The 23,496-nt window shown below is 45.1% G+C and overlaps 1 protein-coding gene and 1 long non-coding RNA gene across 3 annotated transcripts in view; one reads left to right on the forward strand and one right to left on the reverse strand.

The window, feature by feature from the left end:
* Positions 1–23,496, reverse strand: part of LOC125960315 (uncharacterized) — a 327,486-nt gene that overhangs the window by 220,225 nt on the left and 83,765 nt on the right. The window lies entirely within an intron of this gene.
* On the forward strand, positions 1,658–19,389 carry ZNF621 (zinc finger protein 621). 2 transcript variants are annotated; one of them, XM_012536006.3, is made up of 6 exons: positions 1,658–1,770; positions 2,638–2,780; positions 3,486–3,571; positions 14,548–14,674; positions 15,252–15,359; positions 17,129–19,389. In XM_012536006.3, the coding sequence occupies exons 1-6, from the start codon at positions 1,673–1,675 to the stop codon at positions 18,187–18,189; spliced, it is 1,623 nt and encodes a 540-aa protein (XP_012391460.2). In that variant the 5' UTR covers positions 1,658–1,672; the 3' UTR covers positions 18,190–19,389. The 2 variants fall into 2 exon arrangements, with proteins under 2 accessions (XP_012391460.2, XP_033257867.1); XM_033401976.2 differs by lacking the exon at positions 1,658–1,770 and having other exon boundaries at positions 2,638–3,014.

Below are 23,496 nucleotides of genomic sequence, written 5' to 3' on the forward strand. Positions count from 1 at the left end.
GTAAGGATGTACACTTTTATTTCTCTTAGGTAAACACCAGAAGTGGAACGGCTGAGTCATAAGGTATGTGTATATTTAACTTTTTAAGTATCTTCAGATTGTTTTACCAAGAAGTTGTGCCACTTTACCTTCCTACCAGCATTGTGTGAGAGTTCCATTTCTAATACATCTTTGCCTACACTTGAGATTGTTAGCATTTTTAATTTTAGCTATTATAATAAGTGTGTAATGCTATCTCATTAAGGTTTTAATTTGCTTTCCTTAATGACTATTGATGTTGAGCATGTTTTCATGTGCTTATTTGCCTTCCATTTTGTCTTCTTTGGTAAAGTCTCTGTTTATATGTTTTGCCTATGTTTTTACTGGCTTTTCTTTTTATTGATCTTTGAGAGGTTTTTATATATTATAGATACAGGTCCTTTTTCATATATGTGATTTCCAAACATTTTCTTCCAGCCTGTGGTCTGTCTTTTCATTCTCTTAACAATATCTTTTGAAGAGCAGAAGCTTTTGATATTGATGAGGTCTAATTTACCAGTTTGTTCCTTTATGGATTGTGCTTTTAGTGGCATTTTTAAGAAATCTTTGCCTTGCCCAATTTTACAAAGGCTTTTTCCTATTTTTCCTTCTAGGAGTTTTATAGTTTTAAATTTTACATTTAGTTCTGTCATCTATTTTCAATTAAACTTTGTATAGGGCATGAGGTATGGATCCAAGTTCCTTCCTCCCTCTCTCTCACGCTCCCTTCCTTTCCAGCACCATTGTCCATATATGTGTGGGTCTAGTTCTAGATTCTGTTTTGTTCCTGTTTGTTGATCTGTTTGTCCATCTTGTTGCCATTAACACACTGCATTAATTACTATAGTTTTTCTAAGTATCAAAGTCATACATTGTTAGTCCTCCTACTTTGTTTTCTGTTGTTTTGGCATTTCCAGGTCCTTTGCATTTCCATATGAATGTTAGAATCAGTTTGTCAATTTCTACAAAATATATCCTGGGATTTTGATTGAGATTGTATTGAATCTATAGATCAATTTTGGTATAATTGACATCTTAATTATATAGACTCTTTTGATTTGTGAACATGGTAAATCTCTCCATTTATTTAGATTTTTATTAATTTCAACAATATCTTGTAATTTTTACTGTATAGTAAGTAACTCCTGGGATAGAGTCATGTATACAGATATCTAGGGTCATTCTGTCTTCTAGCAGTGGGAGGCCAATTTCCCCTTTTAGCTCTGAAGTGCTTGGTGAGTAGGAACCATATATATGGAACTGTGTTCAGTAGACCTATCAGTGGTCAAAGAAAAAGTCTGTTCATGTTGGCAACCACACTGGCAAGAAGTGGTCACTAAAGTAAGGCTACTGTTGACCCATTGATTTTCAGAAGCATCGTCACTGTAGTGAGGCATTTGCTAATTAGCTGTTGTCCAGTGGGTAGGACTGTCATTGATTGGCTAGCTTTCAAGGGCATTTGTCACTGATTGGCTCATGTTCTGAAGATTGGGGCTGCCATTGATTTGATAACTCTCAAGCATAGTTGCAGGGGTCACCAAAGTGAGACTGTCACTGTCATTGGCTGTCTTAAGGGCAATTACTCGTTCGTGGCTTGGAACTTTGGTCAAAGAACAGTCTTTTCGTTTCTTGAATCTGAAAAACAGTCCTTTTAATGTTTCAATTCTCAGCCGCCGCTCCCCCCCACTTCCTTTCCTCAGACAAACCTGCCGGAGAGACTGTGAGGGATTATCCAGATCTTCATTTGTGGAGGTATGATTGTTTTTTTCAGCCAGTGTTGAAATTTAAGTTACTTGCCAGTTAACTAGGCGGAATAGCTGTCAACTACAGAATTGTTGTACTCTATTGAAAAAAGCTAAACACAGGACATTTAGGGCATCCTGCCAAAGTCAATACAGGACAAAATCATTTAATATAGGACTTGTATATACAGGATGCCTGGCAACCTTAGTCACTGTTATTTTGGTTGTTAAATGAATCTGCCCTAAAAGGTCCCACACACGCCTAGGTCCTAGGAAGGGAGAGGGCCTTAAAAAGGTAGATGGGGGCTTCCCTGGTGGCGCAGTGGTTGAGAGTCCGCCTGCCGATGCAGGGGACACGGGTTCATGCCCCGGTGCGGGAAGATCCCACATGCCGCGGAGCGGCTGGGCCCGTGAGCCATGGCCGGTGAGCCTACGCGTCCGGAGCCTGTGCTCCGCAACGGGAAAGGCCACAACAGTGAGAGGCCCGCGTACCGAGAAAAAAAAAAAAAAGGTAGATGGGAACCATGGTTCTCCTAACGGCTGCCCAGCCTAGAACCCAAGCAGGATGCCTGGCGTGGGCCTCTAGGAGATGACACAACAGAAGCCATTCTCCCCACACCTGCACAGCCCAGGCTCCAGGTGACCCAGGGAATAAAGGCGGCCGACAGCTGATGGGGCAGTCGGTTAACTGGGGCCCCACCTAGGTCTAGAGGCCGAGATCTGAATAGAGCAAGGTGGCATCAGCGCCCTCACAGCCCGCCCTCAGTCGGCTCAGCGGTTGAAGCACAGGGGCGGAGGCACCCGCCGCTAGCGCAGCGGTGCGGCGCCCGCAAACGACGTCACGGGCAAGAGCCCGCCCTTATTCCCGCCCCCTAAGGTCACGTGAGGCCGCGCCGCGGGGACCACAGAGATGGGCCGCTTCCGGACGGCCTAGAGGGGCGTTCGACGCCCGTGCTCGGTTCCGTATCGGCATTCGGAGACTCACCTCTTGGGGTTTTGAGGAGAACAGGCTTGGTTCAGGCGAGTTCTTCCTGCTAGTCTCGTCCGGCGCCAGCTTCCTCGCTTTCCTTAGCGATTCGTCAGCACCCCGCCCCTGAACTCGCCTCTCTGACCCGGTGCTCGGGTGTTTGGGCCTCGCAGAAGCCGCCGAGGTGGCTGCGGGGCCTCCTAGAGCCCTGGTCAAGTCCCTTGCCCACCGAGGCGTGATCCTCTTTTTTGTCCTAAAGAAGTTGGCCCAACTGCCTCCCGTGCCCGGTACCGAAGTTTTTGATATTTGGGGTCTCCTGCTTCCTTGGGTGGAGAACCCGTTGGGGTCTCCTGTCATCATCACCCACTGGAACACTTGAGTATTTTAGCTCAATCCAGATCCAGCTACCCCTGTCTCCCTTCTCCAAAGGCACCCTTTTTGGGGTCAATGTCATGGTCCCTCTAAGCGCTTTTTTAGGTTTTTGTTTGTTCAGACCTAGCACTGTAGGGACGGGTTTCGTCTTGAATCCCTAGGTCCGCTCAATGTGAAAGGGCCCCGGAACTCTCTTGGGCAGAGCAGGCAGGTGGTGGATTGTCCCGAGGACCAGGCAGTGCAATTTATGAGGGTTTGGGGCGATCAGCCAGAGCAGGGCTGATAGAGCCTCCTGCCAGTGCTCGAAAGGAAAAGACGGAAGACTGTAGGCGGCTGTGGGTGACGTAGCACAGGGACTATTGCACTCATGGCTCTTCTTCTCTTAGCTTTTAAGGTTCTTGCTCTTCCAAACCCAGAAGACAGTGCACGGAGCCAGGGAACATCAGCCATGCTCCAAACCACTTGGCCTCAGGTGAGCTGAGCTTCTTTTCAGTCTTTTAAAAATCACATTAGCTATCAGGTAATCAGGAAAGGACCAAGAAGGCCTAACTTGGCCAGGCTATGGTTTCCCTCTTGAGTCCATCCCAAGGGCTATGGTTGTAAATACGTGGTGGAGGAAATAAGAGTCTTGTGTGTACAGAGTGATGAGTTTGGATGAATAGGTTTAAGTGGAAAAAAGGGGACCCAAGCCAAGAAATTCCCCCTGAATGTGGAAATGCAGATCATGTTCTACAAATAAAAGTTGCCAGCACAGATATAGGAAACAGCCTTACCAAAGGGGAAATGAGTTGGGGGTGGGGGATAAATTAGGAATGTGGGATTTAAAAAAAAAAAGGTTGCCTGCCGAGATCAGAGAAATTCTTTTTTTTTTTAATTAATAAATAAATAATTTATTTTTGGCTGCATTGGGTCATCGTTGCTGTGTGCGGGCTTCTTTAGTTGCGTCGAGTGGGGGCTACTCTTCGTTGTGGTGCGTGGGCTTCTCATTGCGGTGGCTTCTCTTGTTGCGAAGCGTGGGCTCTAAGTGCGCGGGCTTCAGTAATTGTGGCACGTGGGCTCAGTAGTTGTGGCTCACAGGCTCTAGAGCGCAGGCTCAGTAGTTGTGGCGCACGGGCTCAGCTGCTCCACGACATGTGGGATCTTCCCGGACCAGGGCTTGAACCCGTGTTCCCTGCATTGGCAGGCGGATTCTTAAGCACTGTGCCACCAGGGAAGCCCCAGAGAAATTCTTTATTGAAGAGATTGCTCCACAAGTAGTAGATGTATCCCAGAGAGACCAGCATTGTTTTTTCCATATGTGCTTTCTAAATGCTAGGTGCATAGTACGGAATAATGCAGACAGGTTCCCTTTTCTCATGGAGGGTACTTTTACCAAAAACAAATAAGTTACCATAATTACCTATTGCTAAAGTACAGTGCTTCCTAAAAGTGTGGTCCATAGGTGGGCAGCATCAGGATCACCTGGGTGCTCATTAGAATTGCAAATTGTTAGTCCCACTCTAGACTTGGAGTCAGATTGGTGAGGAGGGTAGGGTAAGTGGGGTCAGGAATCTGTTGTAACAAGCTCTCCAGGTGATTCTTACGCACCTTCTCAAATTTGAGAAGCCCCAAAGAAGCTACCTTTGAAGGCAGTGGTCAGGGAAGCCCTCATGGAAGTGGTCACATGACGTTGAGACCTCAAGGATGAGGTAGAAATAGTCTTGGAAACTACTGGAGAAAGAAGTGAAGAAGAACTTTCCAGAGAGGACAGCAAATGCATCGGCCCTGGGCTGGGAGAGAAAGCTGGGTGTACTCTGGAGACAGGGAGAGGTCAGAGGAAGTAGTTCATTGTGAGGTGGGACAGCTAGGCACATGGCTTGGAGATCACTGTGAAGATTTTGGTTTCTATTCTGGGTTCAGTAGGAAGACACTAAAGGATTTTAAGCAGAGGAGTTGAAAGGGATGGATTTATATATTAAAAAGGTTTTCAGCCTGTAGTGGTGCACTGGTTGCAGAAGAGTGTGAGTCAGGATGCTATTTGCAGTCTAGGTAAGAGATTAAGTATTGCTCTCCCTGCCCATTTCCCTTTCTTTTTTAGTAGACTTTATTTTTTTAGAGAAGTTTTAGGTTCATAGCAAAATTGAGCAAAAAGCACACAGTCCCCATATGCTTCCTGGCTCCACACATGCAGAGCCTCCATCATTATCAGAGTGGTACATTAGTTACAATTGATGATCCTACATTGACACATCATAGTCACATAAAGTCCGTAGCTTGCATTAGGGTTCACTCTTTTTTTTAGTAGATTTAGTTTATTTATTTAATTTATTCTTTGGCTGCGTTGGGTCTTCATTGCTGCACGCGGGCTTTCTCTAGTTGCAGCGAGCGGGGGCTACTCTTTGTTGCAGTGCGAGGCCTTCTCATTGCAGTGGCTTCTCTTGTTTTGGAGCACAGGCTGTAGGAGCACAAGCTTCAGTAGTTGTGGCACACGGCCTTCAGTAGTTGTGGCTCGTGGGCTCTAGAGTGCAGGCTCAGTGGTTGTGGCGCACGGGCTTAGTTGCTCCACGGCATGCGAGATCTTCCTGGCCAGGGCTCGAACCCATGTCCCCTACTATTATTGTAGTATCATACAGAGCCTCTTCAAAGGCTCTAAAAATCCTCTGTGTTCTGCCCTCCTTTCCTGGCAACTATTGATCTTTTTGCCTTTTCCAGAATGTTGTGTAGTTGGTATCATACCTTTTCATTTTGGTTTTATTCATTTAGCAGTATTCATTTAAGGTCTTGTGTGACTTTTCATGGCTTGATAGCTTATTTCGTTTTAGTGCTGAGTAATATTCCATTGACTGATTGTACCACAGTTTATTTCTCCATTCACCTACTGAAGGACATCTTGGTTGCTTCCAAGTTTTGGCAATTATGAATAAAGCTGCTATAAACATCCTTGTGCAGGTTTTTGTGTGGACGTAAGTTTTCAACTCATTGGGAAGATACCGAGGAGCATGATTGCTGGATCATGTGGTAAGAGTATGTTTAGTTTTGTAAGTAGCTGTTAAACGTCTTCCAGAGTGGCCACACCAGTTTGTATTCCTGCCAGCAATGAATGAGCGTTTATGTTGCTCCACATCCTTGTCAGCATTTGGTATTGTCAGTGTCTTGGATTTTGGCCATTCTAATAGATGTGTAGTGGTATCTCATTGATTTAATTTGCATTTGCCTGAAGACATATGTTGTAGAGCAGGGGTCCCCAACCCTGAGGCCAAGGACCGGTACTGGACTGGTCCTGTTAGGAACCAGGCTGCACAGCAGAAGGTAAGCGGCGATCAAGCGAAGCTTCATCGGCCGCTCCCCATCGCTCACATTACCGCCTGAACCACCCCCAACACCCCCGTCCAGTCCGTGGAAAAATTGTCTTCCACGAAGCTGGTCCCTGGTTAGGGGCTGCTGTTGTATAGCATCTTTTCATATACCTGTTTGCCATCTGTATAACTTCTTTGGTGAGGTATCTGTTCAGGTCTTTTGCCCATTTTTTGAATCGGGTTGTTCATTTTCTTATCGAGTTTTAAGAGTTTTCTATATACTTGGGATAATAGTCCTTTATTATGTCTTTTAAAATATTTTCTCACTATCTATGGCTTGTAGTCTCGTTTTCTTGAAGTATTGTCCTTTTAAGGTAGGGTTTAATTCCCCCTCATCATTTCTTTCAAAAATGTATTTCCTTCAAAACCTTCTCAGCTAGTCTTTCACACTTACTTTTTTCAGATTACTCAAAATGATCCCCTACCCCTGTATAAATCTCATTGAGTTTTTGGTGGGGGAGTGGATTGTTTTGAATTCCTAGGCAAAATTGGGGTAATTGACTTTACAAGTTTGATTCTTCCCATTCAGAAACACTGTATGTTTCAATTTATTCAGTTCCTCTTTTATTTATTTTAATAAACATTTAGTTATCTTGTCTTGGTTTTGCAGGTTTTTGTTAGGTTGGTTCTTAGCTATTTTCATATGAATGGCATCTTATTTTCTCTTTTTTCGTCTTCTAATTGTTTATGGTGGTATTTAGGAAAGGTAATCTTTTTTGTTCACTTATCCTATATCTAGCTAACTTAATGAATTATTTTGTCAGTTTTAAATGTTTTTTGTTTATTCTCCTGCGTCTTGGATATTTTTTAGGCAGATAGCTATTTCATCTGCAAGCAAAGATGTTTATGTTTCTTTCCTATATTTATGTTCCTCCTCCAGTCTTTCACAGAAAGTAGAACCTCAGTGCCTGGTAAATTATCAACTTTAATGGATGTGCTCTGGCACTTCACTGTTAAGGTGGTATTTGCTGTTGTTTTCTGACCTTCTTCATAAGTATAAAAATTTTTATTGGTGATCAAACCATTTTTGAAATTAATTCTTTCAGCAAATTCATATTAATCATCTTGCATCTGCCAGGCAAATGTACTGTGTGCTAGTAAACCAATAATGAACAAAACAGAATCCTTGCCTCATGACTTACCACCTGGTGGGGGGAGATAGACAATAAAAGTATAATTTGTCAGATGATGAAAAATACTGTGGAGAAAATTAAAATAAGTTGAGGTACATAGGGACCATCCATAGGAGGAAGAAGAATGTATCAACAACCTAACTGTCTTGAAAAAGTAAGTTCTCCTTTAATAATAGGCATTTTTTTGACTCATGATACCTGGGGTTATTTGACAGCAGATGGGAAGAACAATTTGGGGAGGAAGATGGTACTGGGTGGAGAAAGTTGTGAGAACAGCTCTGAAGATGTGAGCGAGTGAGGTTTGACTTGCTGCACGCGGAGGTGAACTTTGGTTTACCTGTGAGCCTGTGGTCGCTGTCGTCAGAAGCCCTTTAATGCCTTGTTGTTGAAGCAGTGATTACTCACAGGACATCATGGTTCTATCTGATGTTTGGATTTGGGGCTCAAGCTATTTGGGGGGCCCTTTGAGCCTCGTCATTGCCCAGCTTAAGGGTCAACTCTCCCTTTGAGAAGTTTCTAAATTTGTTCTTCTCTCAACGTTTCCTTTTGAACTGAGTTCCTTAGTTTTTGTTTAAAAAGGACCCCCTAAGAAAGACCTGAGTGTAGTGCCAGTAGAGTGGCTGGGAGCAGTTTAAGTTGCCAGCATTTATGCTTGGGGTATGTTTCTTCCCTGCTTCCCCCAGGAGCAGTTGTGAGAGCATTCCCTTCTCCCTGTCCCCTCTGCTGACTCCATTGCACAGGCTGCCAGGAGAGACTGGGACACTCAAAGAGTAAGGGGCTTAGCTGAGCCCCTGTGGGTAGGTGTCTTCCTTTCCATTGGACTGCATAGGGTGGTGAGAATCTCCTAGGAGACGGAATCATCTGTGGGGTCATGAAGGTGAGAAGGTGCAGAAGGCAGGAAACCCCTCCAGGCTGAGCCCAGTCTCTGTGGTCTGCACTGTGCTGTCTATAGAAGCAGAGAAGGTAGCCAGTGGACACAGAAACTGCTCCTACATCTCCTGGAAGATGCAGAGGCTCTGGCTCCTAGGATGGTGTGTGTGGTTTTGAAATAGCTAGCTGATCCCTCAGTGTAGATTGGGGGAGGGGCCCCACGTGGCCTGGAGGGAGCACAGTAAAGATGGCTTGATAGGTAATTTTGGAAGTTGGGTTTGAAAAGATGTTCTCCAAAGATGGGGCAACACCAGGTTATGATGAGGTTCAGGGGTTAGCTATGTGTTCGGAGAAGTTCATGAGCCCCATGTCGGAGGCAGCATGCTATGTGGGAAGAGCCCAGGTTTGCTGTTTGACAGGTTTGGGTTGAAGTCCCAGCTGTGTCACTTCCTGGCTGTGTGATCTTGGGCAAAGTAATGAATTTTTCTGAATCTTAGTTTCATCCTTTGAAAAATGGGAGTAACAACTCTGACTTCATATATATGTTGTAAAGAGTAAATGAAAGACACGATTTTTTTGATGTGGACCATTTTTAAAGTCTTTATTGAATTTGTTACAATATTGCTTCTGTTTTATGTTTTTGGTTTTTTGGCCACGAGGCTTGTTGGATTTTAGCTCCCTGACCAGGGATTGAACCCGCACTCACTGCGTTGGAAGGCGAAGTCTTAACCACTAGACCACCAGGGAAGTCCCAAAGACAAGATTTAAAAGTACCCACCCAATGGGGCTTCCTGGTGGCGCAGTGATTAAGAATCCGCCTGCCAGTGCAGGGGACACGGGTTCGAGCCCTGGTCCGGGAAGATCCCACATGCCGCGGAGTACCTAAGCCCATGCGCCACAACTACTGAGCCTGCACTCTAGAGCCTGCAAGCCACAACTCCTGAGCCCACGTGCCACAACTGAAGCCCATGTGCCTAGAGCCTGTGCTCCACAACAAGAGAAGCCACTTTCCAGCATTTATTGTTTCTAGAGTTTTTGATAATGGCCATTCTGACCAGTGTGAGGTGATACCTTATTGGAGTTTTGATTTGCATTTCTCTAATAATTAGTGATGTTGAGCATCTTTTCATGTGTCTCTAGGCCATCTGTATGTCTTCTTTGGTGAAATATCTACTTAGGTCTTCTGCCCATTTTTTAATTGAATTGTTTGTTTTTTTGATATTGAGCTCCGTGAGCTGTTTGTATATTTTGGAGATTAATCCTTTGTCCATTGTTTCATTTGCAAATATTTTCTCCCATTTGGAGGGTTGTCTTTTCATCTTGTTTATGGGTTCCTTTGCTGTGCAAAACCTTTTTTTTTTTTTTTTTTTTTTTTTGCAGTACACGGGCCTCTCACTGTTGTGGCCTCTCCCGTTGCGGAGCACAGGCTCCGGACGCGCAGGCTCAGTGGCCATGGCTCACAGGCCCAGCTGCTCCGCGGCATGTGGGATCTTCCCGGACCGGGGTACGAACCTGTGTCCCCTGCATCGGCAGGTGGACTCTCAACCACTGCGCCACCAGGGAAGCCTTGTGCCAAACCTTTTAAGTTTAATTAGGTCCCATTTTGTTTATTTTTGTTTTTCTTTCCATTACTCTAGGAGGTGGGTCAAAAAAGATCTTGCTGTGGTTTATGTCAGAATGTTTTTCCTATGTTTTCCTCTAAGAGTTTTATAGTGTCCGGTCTTGCATTTAGGTCTTTAATCCATTTGGAGTTTATTGTTGTGTATGGTGTTAGGGAGTGTCCTAATTTCATTCCTTTACATGTAGCTGTCCAGTTTTCCCAGCACCACTTATTGAAGAGGCTGTCTTTTCTCCATTGTATGTTCTTGCCTCCTTTGTCATAAATTAAGTGACCATATGTGCGTGGGCTTAACTCTGGGCTTTCTATCCTGTGGGTCTTTTTCTTCTCTTGTGTTTCCCGCCTAGAGAAGTTTCTTTAGCATTTGTTGTAAAGTTGGTTTGGTGGTACTGAATTCTCCTAGCTTTTGCTTGTCTGAAAAGCTTTTGATTTCTCTGTCGAATCTGAATGAGTTCCTTGCTGAGTAGAGTAAGCTTGGTTGTAGATTCTTCTCTTTCATCACTTTAAGTTTATCGTGCCACTCTCTTCTGGTCTGCAGAGTTTCTGCTGAAAAATCAGTTGATAACCTTATGGTGATTCCCTTGTATGTTATTTGTTGCTTTTCCCTTGCTGCTTTTAATTTTTTTTTCTTTGAATTTAATTTTTGTTAGTTTGATTAATATGTGTCTTGGTGTATTTTTCCTAGGGTTTATCCTGTATGGGACTCTCTGCTTCCTGGACTTGGGTGACTATTGGGAAACCATGTTAGGGAATTTTTTGACTGTAATCTCTTCAATATTTTCTCAGACCCTTTCTTTTTCTCTTCTTCTGGGACCCCTATAATTCGAATGTTGGTGTGTTTAGTGTTGTTCTAGAAGTCTCTGAGATTGTCTTCAATTCTTTTCATTCTTTTTCTTTATTGTGCTCCTTGGCAGTTTATTTCCACCATTTTGTCTTCCAGCTCACTTATTCATTCTTCTGCCTCAGTTATTCTGTTATTGATTCCTTTTAGTGTATTTTTAATTTCAGTTTTGTGTTGTTCACCTCTGTTTGTTTGTTCTTTAGTTGTTCTAGATCTTTGTTAAACATTTCTTGTATTTTCTCAGCCTTGCCTCCATTCTATTTCTGAGATTCTGGATCATCTTTACTATCATTACTCTGAATTCTTTTTCAGGTAGATTGCCTATTTCCTCTTCATTTATTTGGTCTTGTAGGTTTTTACCTTGTTCCTTCACGTGTGACATATTTTTCTGCCATCTCCTTTTTTTATTTTCCTTTTTTTTTTGTGAGTGGAATTGTGTTCCTGTCTCACTGGTTGTTTGGCCTGAGGCTTCCAACACTGGAGTTTGTAGGCTGTTAGGTAGAGCTGGGTCTTGGTGCCAAGATGAGGACCTCTGGGAGACCTCACTGCAATGACTATTCCCTGGGGTCTGAGGTTCTCTGTTAGCCCAGTGGTTCAGAGTCGGAGCTCCCACCGCAGGAGCTTCAGCCTGACCCCCAGCTCGTGAAGCAAGATCCCGCAAGCTGTGCAGGGTGGTGCAAAAAAAAAAAAAGAAAAAGAACAGTAACAAAGTAAAAAATAAAATTAAACTAGGAAGCTAACAGATATGTTAGAAAAAATATAAAAATATAGATGAAACAACAACCAGAAGGTAAAACAGAACCATAATAGTAAAAACAAGGTGTAGGAAAAAAAAAAGATGGAAAAGGCCTTGGCTCTGGAAGGCATGGCCTAAGCAGGGGGGAGGTTTGGGTGGTGGGCAGGGCCTATGCTTAGGACCCACAGGGCTGGAAAAGGCCCTGACAGGGGTGGGGGGTGGGGCTTAGGCTCAGCAGAACAGAAGGGGCCCAGGTGTACCCCCACCTCTGGTTTCAGAGGGTGGGTGACCCCGCTTGGGAGCTCAGCAGGCATCCTGAACCCGAGTGGGCAGGGCAAACGCCCTCGCTCCTCTCCTGCTCCTCCAGTCCCAGAGGGCCCCTCCCGCCTGCCTCTCCTGTTCTCCCCGGTCTCCCTCCCCAGGACCGATGCGGCCTGGAGTGGGCTTTGGAGGGCTGGGGAAACAGCCTGGGAACTTAGCAGTCTCCGTGGGCCCGAGTGGGTGGTGCAAACGCCCTCCGCCCCTCTCTTGCTTCTCTGGTCCTGGAGATTGGGCAGGGGAAACGCTGGGTGTGCTCCCCATGATCCGAGCCCCTGAGGGTCCCACTAGTCATGGGACCCCCTCCCGCCTCTCAGCCACCCTTCAGGGCCGGTCCTATCTAGCCTCCACCTCTCCTCCCCGCTCAGTACCCCCACGTCCTACCGGTTCACTTGGGGCTTATTCCCATCTCCTTGGGCATCAGGGTCCCCCACCAGCGTCTGGCAGGCGCCCTAGTTGTGGGGAGAGGCAAACTCTGCATCTTCCCACACCAACATCTTCCTGATGCTTCCTAATTTTTATTTTATTATGGAGTATAGTTGATTAATGATGTTGTGTTAGTTTCAGGTGTACAGCAAAGTGATTCTGTTATACATATACAAGTATCTTTTCCTTTTCAAATTCTTTTCCCATTTAGGTTATTACAGAATATTGAGTAGAGTTCCCTGTGCTATACATTGGGTCCTTGTTGGATATCTGTTTTAAATATAGCACTGTGAATCCCAAACTCCCAATCCGTCCCTTCCCCCCACCGCCAGTCCCCTGGTAACCATAAGTTCATTTTCTAAGTCTGTGAGTCTGTTTCTGTTTTGTAAATAAGTTAATTTGTATCCTTTTTTTTTTTTTAAGATTCTGCATATAAGCAATATCATATGGTATTTGGCTTTCTCTGTCTAACTTACTTCACTTAGTATGATAATCTCCAGGTCCATCCATGTAGCTGCAAATGGCACTATTTCATTCTTTTTAATGGCTGAGTAATATTCCATTGTATATATGTACCACATCTTCTTTATTCATTCTTCTCTCAGTGGACATTTAGGTTGCTTCCATGTCTTGGCTATTGTAAACAGTGCTGCAGTGAACATTGGGGTGCATGTGTCCTTTCGAACCATGTTTTTCTCCAGATATATGCCCAGGAGTGGGATTGCTGGATCATATGGTAGCTCTATTTTTAGTTTTTTAAGGAACCTCCATACTGTTCTCCATAGTGGCTGTTACAAATTTACATTCCCACCAGCAGTGTAGTGGGTTCCTTTCTGTCCACACCCTCTTCAGCATTTATTGTTAGTAGATTTTTTGTTAATGGCCATTCTGATTGGTATGAGGTGAATCTCATTGTAGTATTGATTTGCGTTTCTCTAATAATCAGAGGTGCTGAGCATCTTTTCATGTGCCTCTTGGCCATCTGTATGTCTTCTTTGGAGAAATGTCTATTTAGGTCTTTTGCCCATTTTTGGATTGGGTTGTTGTTTTTTTTTTTGTTTTATTTTTTGTTTTAAGTTTTTTTGGTGGTACGCGGGCCTCTCACTGTTGTGGCCTCTCCCGTTGCGGAGCACAGGCTCCGGACGCGCAGGCTCAGCGGCCATGGCTCATGGGCCCAGCCGCTCTGCGGCATGTGGGATCTTCTCAGATCGGGGCACGAACCCGTGTCCCCTGCATCGGCAGGCGGACTCTCAACCACTGCGCCACCAGGGAAGCCCGGGTTGTTTGTTTTTTTAACATTGAGTTTCATGAGCTTTTTGTAAATTTTGGAGATTAATCCCTTGTTGGTCACATCGTTTGCAAATATTTTCTCCCATTCTGTGGGTTGTCTTTTTGTTTTGTTTATGGTTTCCTTTGCTGTGCAAAAGCTTTTGAGTTTAGTTAGGTCTCATTTGTTTATTTTTGTTTTTATTTCCATTACTTCAGGAGACGATCAGAAAAGATCTTGCTGTGATTTATGTCAGAGAGTGTTCTGCCTATGTTTTCCTCTAAGAGTTTTATAGTATCTGGTCTTACATTTAGGTCTTTAATCCATTTTGAGTTTATTTTAGTGTATGGTGTTAAAGAATGTTCTAACTTCACTTTTTTACATGTAGCTGCACTGGGACTATTCCTAAGGAGTGGCTCCTCTGCGCATAGTGGAAGCTGTTGGGGAAGGCCAGGAGAAGCTGGGGCAGGGAGTACATGCGGCCATGCATATGTACTTCGGCTGAGGAAAGACAGAGAGAGTGGTTGGTGTACAGAAAATTAGGTGACAGGTTAAGAGTACATGAGGGCAGCAGGTGCTAGAGGGACAGATCCATGGAGAAATGAACATAGGGGTTGATGCAGTTACCAGGCAGGAGAGCCCCAGATGCCAAGTTATGAGGTTAGGATGACAGTTTGGAGCCCCAGAGCTGAGTAGGTGGGAGAGCATTGGTGTTCTGAGTTTGGAGGTGGGAACACTGGCTGAGGGCTGGCCTCTGGCTGGGGTGCTGAATGCTCTTGTCCATAGAGCAAACCTTCCACGGGGCTCAGAGTCACAGACCCTGGCAGGTCCATCTCTTCCCTGCAGCTCAGACTGCCCCCTTCTGGCCCTCGCTCAAGGCTTCAGCAGGAACCTGTTGTTTCAGGAGCCAGTGACCTTTGAGGATGTGGCCGTGTACTTTACCCAGAACCAGTGGGCCAGCCTGGAGCCTGTGCAGAAGGCCCTGTACAGGGAGGTGATGCTGGAGAATTATGCAAATGTGGCTTCCCTGGGTAAGGTCTCTCTCATTGGCCCTCTGTGATAGTTTCACGTCTTCTCAGATATCTTGGGGATTCTAGTAGTCCTTAGGTTTGATGGCTCCAGAGGGGAGTTCTGCACTCATCAGCCTTTGGAGATGCTGAGTGGGGAAATCCCAGGTTCCCTTTGGCTTTGAAATTGGACTTCATTACTTCCCAGGGAAGAGCGTGGTTCTGGACCCTGAGGGAGAGGATTCCCCAGGTACCCCCGGGAGACCTCTGTTCCTCCATCCTTCCAGTGTTGTGGGATGTGGGCCCTCTTCTGTGTGGAGGAGCCTCCCAGGATATCAGTACATACATCCTTCCTGGAGGGATTTCCTTTCTTCTGAGTCAGGGTGAACTTGCACTTTCTCCCTGAGGAGACTCACTGTCTCCCTGGCCATACCTTGGAGCACAATTTGGACCCTTCCTCAGAACCCCTGGTGGCCTATTGGTCCCCTGGGCAGTCCACTTCTCCCCTCCCCAACTAGCCCACGATGGGGTGGGCAGAGAGATCTCAGGAACAGCTCTGGATGTCTCCCCTCAACTTGTCTCTCTCTCTTTCTTGCTGGAGAAGCACTTCCATTCCCTACACCTGTTCTGATCTCCCAGCTGGAGAGAGGGGAAGCACCATGGGGCCCAGATCCCTGGGAAGCAGAGATTTTGAGAGGCATCTGTCCAGGTGAGTAAGAGGACCTAGTGCTTTCTGGTTTGCCTTCCTGGTTTACTAGAAATATTTCTCCTGCAGCAGAGAACAAAGCTCCCTGTAGTTTTTATAAGGTAGTACTCAGTACACTCTCTGACCTCTGTTGAGCTCCCGCGCTGAGCCCGGAAGGACCAGTCCCTAGGAGTGCATAGCTGCACGCTGTCCACATCCACATGGCTATCCTCCCACGGGATAGCTGTGACCCACTACCTCTGAAACCACCTCTTTTCTCACTTTACCAGGGAAAATACTTAATTGTATGCCAATTTTCAGGGCAAAGAAGTAGGGTTTCAGCCATACTTTTAAGGAAAATATTATTCTGTGGGTCAAACTGATTTATCTGTGCCATAGCTATGATTTAATTTGCCTCTTTAGTGTTTAAATCATGTTTAGTATTTAAAAGTTCCTGATGTCATAATCGTGAGGTTTACGATGTATTTGTTTTCTATAGGGCTATAGAGGAAAGGGCAAGAATATTCCCCCAATACCACACCCAATACACCCACCCACCCTAAAATTTCCCAGAGACTGCTTACCAGTCCTGGGAGCTTTTGTTTACTTGGATTTTCTTTCTTTTAGGAAGAAAGTTTCCAGGCCTCATTTCTCACACATACTGCAACGTTGTAAATAGTGGTTCCTTTAGCAGTAATACCACAGTAGCCTACAGCTCTTCGATCAACTTGTGTTCTGGCTGACTTTCTGAAAGAACTAATGTTTTATCCCAGAATATTATGTGGATTTTTTTTTTTTTTTTTTGGCCATGCTGTGTGGCTTGTGGGATCTTAGTTCCCCGACCAGGGATTGAACCTTGGCCCTCAGCAGTGAGAACACAGAGTCCTAACTACTGGAACACCTATGTGGAATATTTAAAAGTAGACTTATCAGGGCTTCCCTGGTGGCGCAGTGGTTGAGAGTCCGCCTGCCGATGCAGGGGACATGGGTTCGTGCCCCGGTCCGGGAAGATCCCACATGCCGTGGAGCGGCTGGGCCCGTGAGCCATGGCCGCTGAGCCTGCGCGTCCGGAGCCTGTGCTCTGCGACGGGAGAGGCCACAACAGTGAGAGGCCCGCGTACCGCAAAAAAAAAAAAAAAAAAAAGTAGAATTATCAGGCCATTATTTAGAATTTGGAATATGGGTGGTTTCCTGGCTTCCAGGTGGGGCATTGGGATCCATTGTTTCTCTGTGTGTGTTACCGCACTGCTCAGCCGCTCATCTAACGGGTGTCTTTTCTATTCTTCGAGATCTCCCTCTCTCTCTTTTAAAACCTGTTTCCATTTCTTGCTGATTCCTCTCACCTCTCCCACTCTTTTTTCTTTTTTTCCCCTCCTGCCTCTTTTCCTTACCCCCATCCCTTTTTTAACTGGCTGTGCCGCATCGCTTGCAAGACCTTAGTTCCCCAACCAGGGATTGAACCTGAGCCCCCTGCAGTGGAAGCATGGCGTCCTAACCACTGGACAGCCAGGGAAGTCCCCTTCCCATTCTCATTCTGCACATTTCACCTGCCATGGTTCATTCCCCAGCCCTTCCTTATAAGAGGCACTTACTGGACTGGTTCCAGTGTCGTCACTTCTCCAGTTATATGTTATTGTTTTTCTTTTTCTCTCTCATTCTCCTTTATGGATGCTTGTAGCCATCTTATCGGTATGTTTTTTAAAAATCACTTCCTACAAGAGAAAATCAGGACCACTGGATCCTGTTTCCCTTCCATTTCAGTAACGAGGAACACTTGTGGTTTCTTTGGTCAGGTGGTGAGTCCTGGACTAAGACAGAAGAGCCAGTGGTAAAGCAGGAAGCCCCTGAAGAAACAGAGGTGCACAGCATGCCAGTGGGAGGGCTTTTCAGAAACGTGTCTCAGCACTTTGATTTTAAAAGCAAGGCACCATGGCAGACTTTCAGTCTGAATCCCAATCTAATACTTCGAGGTGGAATGAAGTTCTACGAGTGTAAAGAATGTGGGAAGATCTTCAGATATAACTCAAAGCTCATTCGGCATCAGATGAGCCACACTGGGGAGAAGCCCTTCAAATGTAAGGAATGTGGCAAAGCTTTCAAGTCCAGCTATGACTGTATCGTACACGAGAAAAATCACATTGGCGCAGGACCCTATGAGTGTAAGGAGTGTGGCAAAGGTCTGAGCTCCAACACAGCCTTGACCCAGCATCAGCGGATCCACACGGGCGAGAAGCCCTATGAGTGTAAGGAGTGCGGCAAGGCCTTCCGTCGGAGCGCAGCCTACCTTCAGCATCACAGGCTACACACTGGGGAGAAACTCTATAAATGTAAGGAATGTTGGAAAGCTTTTGGGTGTAGGTCACTGTTTATCGCCCACCAGAGAATTCACACCGGGGAGAAACCCTACCAGTGTAAGGAGTGTGGCAAGGCGTTCACCCAGAAGATTGCTTCCATTCAACATCAGAGAGTTCACACCGGAGAGAAGCCTTATGAGTGTCAGGCATGTGGGAAAGCCTTCAAGTGGTACGGCAGCTTTGTTCAGCATCAGAAATTGCACCCCGTGGAGAAGAAGCCTGGCAAGGCGCTCGGGCAGTCCCTGCTGTGTCCCCAGGGCCCCTCTTCAGCCTTAGCTAACATGCCTTTCCAGGGCCCCTGCTCTGCTCCGGCTGTGGCCATGCCTTCACTGGCCTTGCCACACGCTGTCCTCATTCCTGCCTCCAGGCCCGTGTTAATGCTGCTGCCCGCCTCTGGAGTCCCTTCTTCTCCTGTCCAAATAGTACGAGTCTTCCAGGGTCTTCCTCCCACTGTGAAGCCTTCCCCAGTTATTCTGACCCCTTCTCTTCACCCCTCGTGAGCTCTGTCTTGGCACTTCTCTGGCTGTTACACACAGCAGATCTCCAACCTAACTTAAGCTTGATTTGTGGCTTTTACACCGTACATGTGTTACGGCTGTTTCGGCATAAGCGCCATTGTAATCGAGATATATTTAAAGACTGTGCTTGTATGATATTTTCTGTTTATTTCTGGGTAGAAAATGGAAATACTTGACCTTCATTTTGGTCCCTTTCAGACTTGAACAGTAACGGCTGTGTCTGCATTGTGGGGCTGCTGGTGGTCGAAGTGCTAATAGGACGCTTTGGTGAATTAGGGACGTTTGAGAGAGAGGACATCCCTGTATTAGGCCCCTGTGATTAGAGAGAAGCAGCCTGGGAGAAACAGAGGAGGCATTTAAGACCTGTCAGAGTTGAGAATTGGAATGAGCTTCCAACCATGGCCTTTAGAAATGAATGCAGATTGTTCAGTGGGTGAAGGTGTGGTGTATTCATGCAGTTGAAGTTGGGTTGCTATTGACACAGATCATTGAGGATCTTGTACGTCTCTGCAAAAGATCATTTGAAATAACCAGTTTAAAAAAAAAGAAAACATACAGTGATAACAATCATTTATATGATGAATAGCAATCATGTCTTTAAACATGAAGTTGTTTTTTTTTAATCTTTAGTTTTGCTCTGATATCTAGATGTTTCCTTGTAACTTCGGTTTCCTAAGTAAATATACACCAAGGCATTCATCTTTGCTCCATCTGTTGCATAAATTTTTCTTGGTGTGCATTCTGGTTTCCTGTTTGCAAGCACTGGTTTCTACATTGACTTTTCTCCAAATTGTAAACATGAACTTTGGCAAATTACTAAAGAAATAGGAGCAACCGATTTGGGGGAAATCTGAATATGCCTGCAGAATTGTATTTTAGGAATAAAGAGGGCTATGTAACGGGTCAGTGGTTAAGCTTATGTGACAGGTTAGTGAAGTGGAATTTTGGATTGCTCTTGCTTTTGACCTTAGGTGAGAACCTTTTATAACTGTGCAAAGGACTGTGTGAAGTAATTCCTGGAAAAAGAACTTGAGTTATGCGTTACAGGCGCACCTTGTTTTATTGCGCTTCACTTTATCCATTTCGCAGATAACTTGTTTTTTACAAATTGAAGGTTTGTGACAAAACTGCATTGTTGGATAATGGTTAAGAGTTTTTAGCAATAAAGTATTTTTTAATTAAGGTATGTTCTTTTTTTTAGACAATGCTATTACATATTTCATAGACTATAGTGTAAACAACTTTTATATGCACTGGGAAACCAAAATATTTGTGTGGCTTGCTTTCTTGCTATATTTGCTTTATTGTGGTGGTCTGGAACTGAACCAGAAGTATCTCTGAGGTCTGCCTGTATTAGCACTAATATAAAGTAAATCCTTAAATGTTGATGGAAGGGGCCATAACATTTTTTTAAAGTTGCTTTTGCTGTCTACATGTGTCTCCATTGCAGTTAACAGAAAAACCTTTACATTAGTGGTTCTTAAACTTTACCATGTGTCCGAATAAGCTGGTGTAAAAAGAGTAATTTTCTGGCCAAACTCTCAGAGATTCTGATTTTGGATATCCATGGTGATGCCCAGACCTTTAGTGTGGACCACACTTTGAGAGAGGTACCTTGAGCAGCATATGCTTGGAGGGTGTACCTTGATAAAGGGCTTGCCCTATTTCACAGTGATCTTCAGGAGAGAAACCTCTAAAAGTAGTTTAGGTGGTAAGAGTTTTAGAAGAAAAGAGAAAAGTAAGTGAAATTTGTTCTGTAGGGGAAAAAAGGGGCAAAGAGAACTGATGTAGCTTATGAAGAGTTCTTGAGGTCTCCACTGCCAGAAGGTTCGTGGGGTTGACATTGGTTACCTTTTGCTGTTTTTGTGGTTTATTTGCATGTTGGATGAAAGAATGAGGAAAATTTTTTTCTTATATAAAGTTAGTACACTTCAAACTAGCTCTTGGGTTAAAGAGAGCGCAAAGTGAAAGCTGCAGATGATTTAGAACTGAAAAACAGTAAGAATAGATCATAGCAGGGTCTAGGGGATGTGGCGAAAGGTGGTACTTGGAGCAATGTTTACAGTCTTGGATGCATTCTTTAGAAAATGAGTTTGAAGGCTTGCAATTCAGAAGGTTGGGGTGGGCAGCGGGATGGTGGTGGGAAACAAAAAAAATTAACCAAAAACTAAAAACCAAGCAAACAGACCACCAGCCCCCTTCCCAATAAACTTAGAAATAAGATACACAGCAGAGTTTGGTGTTTGTTTATTTATTTATGTACTTAATTTATTTTTGGCTTCATTGGGTCTTAGTTGTGGCATACAGGATCTTCATTGAGGCAGGCGGGATCTTTCGTTGTGGCACGGGCTTCTCTCTAGTTGTGGCATGTGGGTTTTCTCTTCTCTAGTTGCGGTGTGCAGGCTCCAGGGCGCGTGAGCTCTGTAGTTGTGGTGTGCAGGGTCCAGAGCGCGTGGGCTCTGTAGTTTGCAGCATGCACGCTCTCTAGTTGAGGCTCACGAGCTCAATAGTTGTGGCGCACGGGCCTAGTTGCCCCGCGGCATGTGGGATCTTAGTTCCCTGACCAGGGATTGAACCTGCCTCCCCTGCGTTGTAAGGCGGATTCTTTCCTACTGGACCACCAGGGAAGTCCCCAGGGTTTGGCAAAGATGGCAGTTGAACATGTTAGCATTTACACCCTCCTGAAACTCCACTAAGATAGTAAAGAGTTTAAAAATTAAAAAGCATAAACTCAGAAGAACAATGAAAATAAGCTGATGACAACATTTTGGAAGCTCAAAATCAGGTGAAAGAGTTGTGACTTTTAGCAGAGCTGTGAAAGGTAAATCCTAAGCCACATTGCAGGAAGCTGAGCAGCACCCCCATGTGGCAGAATTCCCAGAAAGGCTTAGGAACTGAAGATTCAGAAACCTCTGGAAGAAGGGGATGCTGGTGGGGTGAAGAACAGGAAAATTGGCTAAAAGTCTTTAAGAAGAACTTAGATTCCCGGTCACTTCCCCACCTCTCTCTTCTCTGGAGCAGTGTAGCAGGAATTTTGAATGTTGGGGAACCACACTGAATGTTAGGTCCTTCTCTGTCACCCCCTCACCTACTCCTGGTTCTATCCAGAACCTGCTAATAGACTTGTGCACCTTCTAGGCTGGAAATCAGAACTTTCTTTGGGAGATCTGATCAAGTCAAGTGAAGAGACCAGTGATTCCTCAGTAAAATAGCTCCACACAGAAGTGCCAACTGTGCATGCAGGACTTCTCACCAGCTTTTTGACGCTCCATTTTTAAATATAAGAAAAAAAAGCCAAGGATATGAAAAAGGCTGAAGCAGGGGGGGAAAAAAGCCCTATTGAAACAGACTATGCAGTAAGAAGAAAATTTAGCATCCTAAGGTTACAGGGTTACTAACCCTGAGACAATAGATTGCTGAAAAAAAGGAATATTCAGAGAACAAAAAAGAACTCCTGAAAACAAAGTTGATATCAGAAATGAGACACTCAGTGTCAGCATTGGAAAATAAAGTCAAGGGAATCACCCAGAAAGTATAACAAGAAGAGGTGAAAGTGGTAAAAAGAGGTCCAGGATAGGTGACCCAATAGTTAAGTAGGCAGTAAAGAGAGGAATAGAGACATGGGAGAGGAGGAAGTCATAAAAGAAATGTCAGTACTTCAAGGAGATTTCCCAGAATCGAAGTCTAGGGCTTTGTGCCTTCATCAGCCCGTATTAAGAGGAGGCCCCAAGTATTGGAGTAAGACTACCCTGTCCTCAGGCCTCAGGCGGCAGGAATGAAGTAAGAGCCTCGCTCCTTAGGGGTCCAGACCCCACCACCATCCTGCAGTCTCAGCCTTCCCATTGTTAAGAGTCCTGAGACTGTCAGAACATTCTCAGCACGTACTATGTGTTTATCTCAGTCACTACAAGGAACCCGGAACTCAAGGGTAACCTCCACCTCTTGCAAATGTAATCCTCTACATCTCTGCAATTCCCCTTTTTGTCTTCGTGTGTTACCTTTCTCCAACTCCTGAAAACTTCACTGCACTCTCTGAAGCTGGCGGCCCATTGGTAGTGAAAGTCCCTTCGTGCTCAGCATCCCTGAACATTGCCTTTACCTTCTCGCTGTAATCAAAACCTCATCCCTTGAGGGTGCTGTTTCTTCCCAGGCACCCTCTGAAATGGTGGTTATATTTCTTCCACATTCCTAATACCACATAGCTTGGGTCCTCCTCTTTCTCTCTGTGCCAGGTTCAGGCCATTCTCCACCTCTCCCTTTTCGCCAAAACCTCCATCTTTGAATCTTACGTCATCAGGCTGGAACCTCTGGGTCACATGCCCTCGTTCCTTGAAGATGTTAGCTTGTGGCCTGCTGTCACTCTGTTCAACATTAATCTTTTTCTTTTTTTTTGGCCTTACCATGTGGTTTGTGGGATCTTAGTTTCCCCGACCAGGGATTGAACTCAGCCCCATAGCAGTGAAAGCACGGAGTCCTATCCACTGGACCACCAGGGAATTCCCCAGAATCCATTTTAACACGTTTAAGCAGAAAGGGATTTCCTGCCTACCACTAGGTAGCTTACAGAATTTCCAAAAAGGAAACAAGCTGGGATGCCACATAGATGCCAAGAAAAATGACCAGGGTCAGTACCAAGAGGCTCCAGTGGAAACCCAGCAGCTGCTGGTGCCTGCTACTAGACTGCCACCCCACCCCACTGAAAAGAGAGGCTAGACCTCCAGGAGGTTTGCTATATATTCTGAGAAAAAGCAAGTACACCCACAACCATTTTGGTAGGATACTGACTGTATGGTCTCATGACCTTTATTTCCATCTTCTGAGAAGCTGTACCTGCTCAGTGGAAATTGGTTGTATGTGTACATCTAAGTAGCAAGGGCTTCTGGGAAATAGTTTTTGGATTCTACCTGGGAAAGTGAGATTTATAATGTGGGGAAATCCTAAAATGGGGAAAGGATTTTCAAAATATTTTGGGCAGCTATAAAATAGCAGATAGTCATCACAGGCATAGAAAATGACCGAAATCTCTGAAGAATGCACTATATTCATGGGTAGAGAAGGTCAATATCAAGATTACAATTTTTGCCAAGTGAATTTATACGTTAAAAGCTGTTCCAGGCTTCCCTGGTGGCGCAGTGGTTGAGAGTCTGCCTGCCGATGCAGGGGACACGGGTTCGTGCCCCGGTCTGGGAAGATCCCACATGCTGCGGAGCGGCTGGGCCTGTGAGCCATGGCCGCTGGGCCTGCGCGTCCGGAGCCTGTGCTCGACAATGGGAGAGGCTACAACAGTGA

This window comes from Orcinus orca, chromosome 10, assembly GCF_937001465.1.
Source record: "Orcinus orca chromosome 10, mOrcOrc1.1, whole genome shotgun sequence".
NCBI lineage: Eukaryota > Metazoa > Chordata > Mammalia > Artiodactyla > Delphinidae > Orcinus > Orcinus orca.